An 11422-nucleotide genomic window follows, 5' to 3' on the forward strand; every position below is an offset into this window, starting at 1 on the left:
CGCCTCTGCTATGTATCACAGCAAATAGTTATATTTGAGCGCCCCGTAAATGGGATCCTCGTTTTTTTGCGAACCCGGAAGTGTGTCTTGCTCAATGCATTTCCTACCCATAGCGAGGGAAACTGCCCGCGTTCCCATGCTCCCATGCACCCTTTTTCAATGCCAGTGCAACGCCATCTGTGCAAAATTTGTGGTGGTATGCTCCCGTGTGATGGAAAACCTCTCTTATTCTAACAATGACGTAGTTGACTTTGGACTTCGATTTCGTAAATGTGATGTCCATGCAGTGAGTTTGGGTTGGCGCGCTTATAATGCAATCTTCGCCCGCCTGCGGTCCGATATCCCGCATTTATTAGCGATATTTATCTGTTTTGACTTGACCAAAGTTGGCAAAACTTGCTATGTACATTAAAGATACTATGATACAAGATTATTGAAAGTCATTTGACATTTTTTTCAGCCAATTCCCAATATGCATATTTAATGAACCTTCCAAATTAGGGATATATACTGGCATTTACTTGATAACATTTGGCGAAACATGCTGTGTACATTGATCATTATACCAGGTTATAACAGTATTGAAAGTCATTTTGCATTTTCATGTCAGCTAATTCATAATTTGCATAAATAGCTAACAAGCTTTCACGGTTTGGCATATAGAGCTTGAAGGACTTGACCAAGGTAATTACACATGCTATATTGTGATACAATGACAGTACTCAAAGAAATTAATTATTTTTATTTCAGCTAATTACATATTTGAATACTTAATGACCTTTAGAATTGATCTGTGGTGAAATTCATTGTGTTGATCATAACACTTTAAATGTAGCAAAGCATGTAGCAAAGGTTCAAACTTGCACATAAATGCAATATATAATGAAACACGTGAGCATTTTCAGTTCATATCTGGTTATTCACATACAACGCGAACACTAACTTACTAAGGGATGGACCATTAGATCTTGGGGGGGGGTTGGTCACAATGAAATTGTGAAATTATTTTTTTACTATTGTAAATTTCTATAATTTTTTTTTCCAATTGAGATTAGCTGTGGCAATTTTTTTTTTCAGAGTAAATTTCAGATTTATAATTTTTTTTTTAGTTCGTACGCTGTCTGAGGATAAAGAGGGCAAAGATGTGGTGTGAAGCCCACAAGCGACCGCGCAAGCGGTCACAGGGGGTGGTCAGGAGGGGGTGTTCCCCCTCCTGCGGTTGGAACTTTTGAAAAATAGAGATTAAAATGGTGTTATTTGGTGGCTCTTGGGGAGTATTTTTGCGGGGGAGGTCAGGAGGGGGGTCCCCCCTCCTGCCGTCGGAGCTTTTGAAAATAAGATTAAAATGGTGTTATTTGGTGGCACTTGGGGAGCATTTTTTTCAGATTACACATCTTCTTCTGAAACATGGTCTTCTTGCTCCTCAGTAGCTTCCTATAGTTTTGAAAATTGACTGTTTTGGTTTCCTGGCTTCCCTTTCTACTACATGGTGAAATGCCTACATTCCCTCCACCAAAAATCATGCATATCTCATGATTTACAATTGATTTTGACAAGCTGAGAAGCTGTTTGCAAAATATAGTGAAATTTGCATACTTGTGTTTTTAGGGCAATATTTGCCCTTTTTTGATCAAAACATCTATTTCTCTGTAGCAGCATGTCCAAATTGATTGGATGTGTATAGATGTGGTGAAATTTCAATATTTGTCTTTTAGGGCAATTTATGCCATTCATTGTCAAAAATTCTGTATTCTCTGAAAGGGCTTGTCCAATTTCTTGGAAATTTGCTACATAAGTCCCTAAGATTTGTTGAAATCATGCTCTTTTTTGTGGTGGAAAAATTCTTCAGATAATTGTCATTCAGCATTTGACACACAAACGATTATTCATACAGATTTATTCAGTATTTGCTATCGAGAAACTTTCAAAGTTCAACCCTTTTGTGTGTTTTTGTGTTGGGATTTGTTGGATAGATGGCATTCTACATAGTGTATTGTTGAATGTTAAAAAATGTGTTGCTGTTGTTTTTTGAGGCTGTTTTTTGAGAAAAAAGAATTGAAATGCCTTTTTAAAAGGCAAAATAATACATAATGACTTGATATGTTGTTTTATCATTATTGACGTGTTTCTACTTGTTCACCTATTCTTGCATTCATCATTGCAATAAAATGCTGTGAAAAAATGAACCTGATGTGGCCTGCATCTGTTTACCTTGATCTTAAAAGGCAAATATAACTTTCTGTCTTGACAACCATACCATAGTTTCAATGTTTTACCTAGTGTACCTGCTTGGTTTGTACGCAGGAAACAAGTAGAAAACAGGCTCTATAATTTTATAATTTTCAAGTGATCAGAATACAAAAGTCCTGAAAAGATAAGATAATCACAACTTCCAGTATAAGGGATACAGTCACTCTAAATGTATAAATTAAAATTAAAAATGTGCCTGGAGGATGTACTGAAAATACAGAAAGTTGCTTCCTGTCGGTAAAATCTAAAAAAATTCAAGATTTTAAAGACTTTTGCAGATTTTTTTTACGCATTTGTCTTCTTATTTATTTATTTTTATTTTGCAAACTAGTTTGAAGATTTTTTTTCCAAACTTTCTGCTCTGAATTTTTTTCTTCTGTTTTTGACCCTCCCAAGATCTAATGGTCCGTCAATAAAAAACGACCTCCTGCAGACACAGAAAAACGGTCACAACCTTTTTCTCCGTAAATTTTCATAAGATAGTAGTGGGTTTTTTTGCCATGATGCTAAAAGTAGGATTTGTCTCACTCTGTATCGTTATACACACATAAAATCGCAAGATTTTAGAAGCCACCGTGGTACAGTGAGGTCACACATGCTATTATTGATGGATGGGTTGACATTAACTGAACCAGAAAACATGCAATTTTCAAATAATCCAGAAATGGCATGCCCTTAACTGTGACAAACAGTTGTGCAGAGTGTACTGCCCGATTCTACGAGACTGGACGCTGACTCTGCTCGTTGCATCTGATGTCAACTTTTGTGGCAGTCGGATTAATCATCGCATTTCCATCTTGAACTTCTTGGTCAAAATCGTCGGAATAACCTAGTCTGCTACGGCCCAAAATTTAAGAAAGAATATCTGCCTTACCTCTACTCTGAAGGAAGTGCCAACTTGTTTTTGTAGAGTCTTGACTCCCGCTGAATCAAGCGAAGTGCATGCTGTTGCTATACATAATGCAATGTTTTTGTGTACATCAAATAACATGTGCTGATTCGGATATTATTTTCATCGAAGCCCCGCACCCCAACGCCGTTAATAGCGCCATCACAGTCTGTGAAAGTTTCGGCCAACGAGGAGAGCGAGAAGAACACACAACATGTTGAAGTCATTGATATTGTCGAATGTTTACATACAGTTCCAAAGCTATGCAATTTGGTGCATGCTACGTACAACGAGCGAATATTTCCGTTATTCTCTCTCTCTCTCTCTCTCTCTCTCTCTCTCTCTCTCTCTCCATTTGGGAATATCGTCAACATTTTCGCACTTCCATCATGCTATAGGCTTAGTTAAAATATCCGTGTTTATAACTTTCCTTACAAGGAAGAGGAGTATTATCATGGATTTCAACCTGGACAAAGATATTGAAAGGTTTGTAGAATCATATAAAGAGCCAAATAAAGTTGAATATGCAAAGTACTGTTATTTTACGAAATTCAGCATATCGTGCGCTTTTTGAATAGAAACGTGCTTTGGACTAGACGTAAAACGAGCCCCTCAGAGGGGCTAGATAATTTTGACAGAAATAAATATTAATCTTTGTTCGTAGATATTGAACAGACCAGTCTAATTCTATGCAGTTCTGTGCTTTGGAGTTCGAAATCTCAAGGCTACACCGCTACCCTATTCGACCTCAGAAAAAAACTTCGTCAAATCATACATTCTAGACAAATTACACAGTATATGTGTATGCAAAGAAATTTTATATCTTCGGTTAATTGATAATTAGTCAAAAATGAGTCAACGTCGGATGACCGGAACCACAATAATTTTTTACTCAACCTTGAAACTTATGAAATGTTACCTTTATCCGTTTTATGTCTATTTGAACATTATTGAAGATATTTTGCCCCTTCCCCTTGAAAAAAAAGTAGCTCTATATTGTCAACTATGTTGTATTGACTACAAGCGAGATGGCAAAATACTATAACAGTCAGAGAAATCTCAGGGATGTATATTGATATCTGAACTTGATTGGCACGCTCATATAAATTCCATTTATAACAAAGCTGTAAAACTCTTGGGTTCCTCGCCAAAACCTCCAAATTAGCTCCAGCTCTATAAAGGAAAAAAGCCTACAAAGCTCTTGTTAGACCTACATTGGAATACGCATCCACTGTGTGGGATCTGTACAGGCAGATTGGTGTCATTAATATTGAAAAAGTACGAAGGCGAGCAGCTCGATATCTCTTCAGTAGGTACCGATACGTCGGGCTATACGCTCCGCCAATGTCCTCGTGCATCCTTTGCGGTATTTCGTAATAACCTTATTATTATACATCTTATATTCTTGACTGGGGCATCAAATTGTCAGAGTAATGACCGTTTTCGTGCAATGTCAACAATTTTTCTTCCGATTTATAGCGCCAGTGTGGAACGCTATCTCGGACGCGCTTCTGCAAGTTCTGGATAGTGTGTGTGCACTGCACACGTTGGTACGTACAGAGCGCGCGCGAGACGTGGTCTGGCAATGGTCCCTTGAAACCGTTCAACAGTGAACGCGCAGATACAGCCGCAGGGGATGGGGCGCCTGGAAACCGTACGTGTTACGGAACGGGCGTTCCGTACGGCTTTTTTAGCGCACGCAAAATTCTATTGTTCTCGATGGTAGATGTATAATAACATCCAGTATTAACGACATGTTGAAAAAATTGATTGGAAAATAAACGTCAGAAGAGCGAAGAAAAGAGGCAAGGCTAGCTATGCATTATAAAATTAGTACATGATTGGTATAACTTGACACTGATAAATTTCTGAATTTTCTGGACACATGTACTAAATAGTATCAGGTTTTATTAACTATTAGGGAATTTACCTCCAAGACATTGTGACAGCTGAAACACTTGACACCTTTAGAGCCAAAGCGGCAAAATACTTTCTGCAAATTGACTGAGCCGTTTTTTCTTTATATCTTTAACACCCTGTAAAATTTACTTGCGCACAACTAACAAAATCTTCAATTTGATGAAGGTGGCTGCAAGATTTGAAGAAGAAGAAAAAAAACCCCTCACCAGCAGGTCATAATCATAATGATGATTGCTGGAGAGCTGTTGTCGTTTAGGGCGACATTCACCCAAAGCTTTTCGTCCTTTCACTTTCGTCCCAATGTAAGAGCCGCGCGGAAAGTTGACGACGTGTGTAGTCAGGTACCGTAAAATTGTGCATATTCGAGAGTCACCTTCGGCCTCACACTTCGATCCCCTGCTTTCGACCATCCAAACAGTTGACGCTTCGAGCACCCGTGGATGGGACCCCGTGTGGGGCAAGGGTTAAAGTTCACGTCACGCCTGGGTTCAAAGAAGAGGTCATTCATACACTGAGGCTACATGTTTTCGACCATTACACCCTTTCTGGACAGTGCCTGATGCCGGTGCCGAGGCCTTCTGTTGGGCGAGACAAGGACAAACACAGGACATAAAAGAATCAGAACGAACGGTGACGTGACATCAGCATGGATTCCGACGTGATTCCCATGGAAGGATGCAACGTCGAGTTTGTGAGTCCTGCAAAACGTGGCGTCGAGTCACATGTTACGTTTGCTCCCGAAACCAAGGTATGAATGAAGGTTTATTACAATCGCTGGAGTTTACCCTCATTTCAAGAGGACTCACTGTATGCAAATCCACTGGAAATTATATATAGAGAGAGAGAGAGAGAGAGAGAGAGAGAGAGAGAGAGAGAGAGAGAGAGAGATGCTTAAGTGAAGCATACTATATTACACATTCTTTTATTCATCCATACATATTGTAATTGAAACATTGATTTAAATACAAATGTGGGCAATAAAGAAAACTGCACTATGCCGTTGAATGTCTAGTTATTCTGTCAGGAAATGGACTGAGGGGGCGCTGTGATTTGAATATTGAGCGAGCTCAGCTGGGACAAGAAACAGAGTGAATTAAGTTTTTGAGCCAGCATGATTATGTTTATTGGCGGAGCATATTGTCTGCTTTATTGATCTATAATTTCACAAAAGTAGTAATATCAATGATGTTGTGATGATCAGTATTGAAATGTATTGTTACTCGGGTTTTATTGTGTTGTGTTGAAAGATGATTATTGAAAGGTTGGAATTTTGTAATTTATGCTAATCAGGGCTTGTATCTTGACTTCCATCAGTATTTTTCAATTTCTTTGATGTTTCTGCTTTTCAAATTCAATCTAAAACTTGCAAAGTTTAGAATAACACTGTTATCAATATTGCATGTTGATTGCCTGTTAGACTTCATTGTGCAATAGTATTTCTGAAAATTAAATTGTGTTCTGCTCAAATGATTATTTGCAAGGGGCAGAAATAAATGTATTTTAAATAACGATAAATAAAGTTAATGAAAACACAAATATTGACATGAAAATCAAATGTAGAAATGAAAATACAGAAATAAACAAATTCAAATCAATTTCTTCAGCCAACAAAACAACATCACATGAATGTGGTACCATAAATATACAAAGCATGCTTTTCAGAACCTACTGAACTAGCACCCACTTGCCAAAGAAGACCTGAAGTCATACTGATATCTGTCTCTCTTTCAGAATGCCTTAATATACTTCATCAGGCCAAAAATGGAGACAATCTTAGGAAGTTACGAAAGGCCTTTGAAAAGTCAACAAAGAAATTTAATGAGCGTTTTCAAACTGATTCGCTCACAACCAAGGGTATGTAAATTTTTCCAAAAGCAAAGAAATTGCAATTCCAGTTTGTTATGATCGATATCCAAAGCAATACGTGACTTTTTCTTATTGCACTGTTACAGTGAATGTTGACAATTACCAGCACTTGAAGGGCTCCTGTGGTTCAAATGAATGTGATGGTCCCCAAAATATGCAAATTGATGCAAGGTTGCAAATTGTGAAATGGTGGGACGCCCAGCACTCGGCAAGAATCGGTCAGATTCCTCTCGTTTGTGCATTGTAGTTTTCTGAGGTAGAGGTATTATACAAATTTCAAGTTTATTTTTGCATTTGTATGAATTATTTTCTTCTTGTTTTAGTCAGCAGCATCGAAGTAAATTCTAATCAATTCTAATCCGATTCTAATCGAAGCATATTCACCAGATTTTGTACTTTTTTCAAAATGAGGCTGAACATTGTACACTAATCTTAGCTCAATTTTGGTGACTTCATACGTTACAAAACACTAAGAATGCAAAACACCACCCAAAACCACCCAATTTTGGTGACTTCATACGTTACAAAACACTAAGAATGCAAAACACCACCCAAAACCACCCAATTTTGTAAAGCATGAATAATCCAAAGCGTAGGTATAAAGACATAACCAGATAAAACCAGATAAGAATGGACACTGAAATTGATCTAAAGGTTAGGGACCGTCTCAGATTGTCGCATAAGTTCAGGAAACAAAATTCCTTCGTTTACATCAAAATCCCGTCCCCCTCCCCCTTAGTGAAAGTTCAAAGGTGCGAAATGTTGATGTCTGCCTGAGAGGACAATGTAGCATTTTGCTATGGCTACTGAAGAATATGTTTCCCCTGACCACATCGCCAAGTAATCGATCAAATTTGAGTACTAACCACTGTCAGCATGACACGAACAAGTTGGAAATAGTTAAGCTCACAGCAAAATTTATTGTTGCAGTTTTCTTTATTTTTACACACGATGTAAAGAGAACTTGTAATCACAAAAAATAAAAGTGCGAAAGTGAAGTTCACAAATGCATGGAGGTCAAACCCCGTCTCCCGTAAACAAATTAATTTCGCTTTTGAACTTATGCAACAATCTGAGATGGTCCCTTATCACACTTGTGTAATTGGTTTGTAAAATTGTTCTAAATTTGCCTCAATATTGGAGTGACTCGTTGTAACTGCGGTGCAAATCAGACAGCTTTTATGGACCAATGATAAACACACACCAGGGAGTACACTTTGCAGTGCACTTCACATATCACAGAATCATATTACACTCCTTACCGCCGCCCTGACTGCATCACTGCCGAGTCAGAGATGAATTGTCATCAGACTTTTGTTGCATTTGCATTGTATGAAGTTCTTAGGCAAAAAAATCACGATCCATGGGAAAAGAGGTGTGCATACGCCAGAAGCTGTACTTGAGAAAGTTGTTGAAATGTACGTGGATTGAAGGCCAGGAAAATCTTTACCCTAAACACACAGACACAAATTATTCCTACTGCCGACAGGTTTTATCGCTGTATCTCAATAATTACAGTGGAAGCCTACTGTGAAACAACACTATCCATCTGTTGTTTGCTGCAAGTTAACTACAATTACAGACCCTGTAGTAAATTTTGAAATAACTTTACAAACCAATTACACAAGTGTGATGGCATTTAGATCAATTCCAGTGCCCATTCTTATCCCGTTTTCATTGTAAGTTGATTATGTGAGTGGAAATGGGTTTTAGCAGAGTGCCTGTTTCACACCGACCGCAATATTGGCCAGTGCTTGTCACTTAGCAACAGCCTAGGCCAAGCCCTGGTTATAGCATTCATAGGCTCATTTTCATGAAAAATGTACTACATATGTAGTGAAAAGACTAGTTTATTTGGTAAGTTACTGAAATGGGGGCGTGGAAAGGTACACATGTCCAGTTCAGTATTGTAGTCACAGAAATTATAGTCACACATTGACCCCAAAGATGTCTGAGAATTTAAAATGTGTAATAAAGGTGGTATATTGTACATTCAAATTTCTGCAACTAATGAAGTATAATTTTATAAATGATGAGGGCAATATCGTATGAAAACTGTTCATCTTGTTTCCTTATTGTAATATTTAATTAGCGAGAAATTTTACCCCTCAAGTAGCCTATTAACACGATTGGAACTAATTTGGGATAATTGGATAGTGAAGTCATGTCGGTTTCATCTAACACTTTTGAGAAATTTAAAAAATATGAAGATCAATTATCCCAAGTTAGTTCCAATTGAGTTTGAGGTTAAAATAGCACAATTATTTGTTTCTTAAAGATAAGCTGCCGAAAAGAAATTACAAACTCTGTAGGGCGTACATTTGTAAATTGAATTACTCTTATTTTTGTTTATCTTTATCTGTTGATTTATCCATGCAGAATCAGCCATCATTCTACAAAGCCTGGCGGAAAATGGCAATATGTCATTTGAGTTCGGAATATTCAGGCGTAAGCGGAAAAGGCGCATGCAAGAAGAGCCAGAAGAAAGGCAAAAGGAATACCAAGAGCCTGTCAAAACGATGGAAATTAAATCTAATGTGAATACACAGAAAGAGAGTGGTGGTAAAAGAGACGCACAGTTGAAGTGCGTTAATTGCGGTTTCAGTTTTAAAGGGAAAGAAAGTTTTGACAGACATAAGCAAGGAAAAGGGTGTGATTGCGAAATGTTTTGATGAACTGCTTTTCGCTCAGAACAACCCATTGATGCCATAGAATGTTAAAGAGTAATATAGTTTTAGGTAAAACTTTTAGGAAAATGCAACCTTCAAAGTTTTATCCGTCTGTTATTCAACAAAAGAGCGCAATAAATGGCCAGGGAAATGAAGATATCTCATTCCAGGGTTGATTGGGACCGACACTGATGTTTATGCATGAGATAATTTCATTGGCCCGTTATATTGAAAGTGGTATACAAAAGTTTCAGATAGATGTGGCTGCAGATCTACAGGAAGGAAACTTCAAACAATCGAAGCATATTAGGTCATTGCTCAACCAAACAGATACCATCTGGTGAGATACAACGGTTTTTATGTTGAAAATCAATCATTACAGTGAAATATTTACAGAATAGTGAAAGCAACTCTATTCTAACTTCAGACAATCTAGGTTTGCATTAGGCAAATTAGTTTTGCAGAGTAGACAAGTGGTCTTATCATAGGGCAATCATGACATGTACTGTATATTGAATTGAGTAACAGATTGCACATTTGAAATGTGCGTTTCGTTGTACGTCCATGTCAGTAGATTCACATACAACAGAAGAGAACAATGTAGTCATCACATGATGAAGAAATGACCCTCTCACAGGGATCAATGAACACACTTGTAATCAACTTGATACCTCTGAGAATAATTGCTCATAGAATTTGTCATGTTCATTATAAAGTTATCCTGTGAATGCCAGAGGTATTTGTTTTAAAGGGATTTTATTATGAACAAGGTTTCCGGTGGAAGGAATCCCTTATTAAGGTGTTTAGAGGTGACATATGAAGTATTTGCACATTAAAATAATTTGTGCTGTGTCTCCATTCTGACAAAATCTACTCTCGGCGTGCCACTTCGTATAATGTGCTATAAAACAATTCATCCTTTAATATACTGTATAGATTCTATGCTGTTTGAAAAAAGTATGCAAAAACATACAAATATACAAATTAAAACATTTCTGATATTGTTATTGTTTTATTCAAAAAAATCTCTCAAAGTATTTAAGTTTTAAAAAAGTTTCATTCTTTTTTATTTAAATCCATGCGTCGTTCTTTTACTGCAGAAATATTTTAGAGACTGCAAACAGTATTGCCCATAACATTGTGGACGTGGGAAGTGGTAGATAGCGCTGGACTACATAGGGACGTATAAGGTAGTCTTGAGTATTACTCCTCATAACTGAGGTTGAATGTTACATCCTAGAAATATATAGCAACCATATCCAGTATAAATGCATATATATGTATTAGTTTGTTTCATAATCAATAAGAATAAAAATCAATTGCTGCACCATATCATTTGATCCATCTGTATGTGAAAATATGGAATCCAGAGTCGGCAGCGCATTCCTGCAACCCCTTGAATATTAAATCATTTTGTGTTCGGATGAGAATGTCACATGCCTACATGACAATCGTGCATAGTGTCTTTTCTGTTCCATGTACAACAGCTGCAAAAATGCCAAAGACATAAGTAAACAAATTTTCGTTTTTTAGGAGGAAATTTGTTTGAAAATAACGCCTCGTTTGTCGATTTGCGACTCAATAAGCTTCGGGAAAATTTCATGGCGTACAGGGAGATACTCCCTGGTGCAGTTTGGGCAGCCGAGAAAATTCACAACTTGACAGTTCGTTGAGCGTGGCGTTAAAAGTAATCTTCTCATTGGACACACCAGGTATTCACTCGATGCATTTTCGGTTGGCTGCATTGTCAATTATCATGGCTGCATATGTGTTTTTACAAAAATACTTAAAGGCAGTCACACGTAACTGTTGATTTCCCCCGGTGTTG

At 37.5% G+C, this 11422-nt stretch overlaps 1 protein-coding gene across 1 annotated transcript; it reads left to right on the top strand.

Moving 5' to 3' along the window:
• Positions 1–5537: 5537 nt before the first annotated feature.
• On the top strand, positions 5538–10925 carry LOC139124571 (uncharacterized). Its single transcript, XM_070690703.1, has 3 exons — positions 5538–5807; positions 6791–6913; positions 9305–10925. The coding sequence occupies exons 1-3, from the start codon at positions 5706–5708 to the stop codon at positions 9464–9466; spliced, it is 387 nt and encodes a 128-aa protein (XP_070546804.1). The 5' UTR covers positions 5538–5705; the 3' UTR covers positions 9467–10925.
• The last annotated feature ends 497 nt before the right edge of the window (positions 10926–11422 follow it).

Source organism: Ptychodera flava (assembly GCF_041260155.1).
Source record: "Ptychodera flava strain L36383 chromosome 23 unlocalized genomic scaffold, AS_Pfla_20210202 Scaffold_24__1_contigs__length_23054250_pilon, whole genome shotgun sequence".
Classification (NCBI taxonomy): domain Eukaryota; kingdom Metazoa; phylum Hemichordata; class Enteropneusta; family Ptychoderidae; genus Ptychodera; species Ptychodera flava.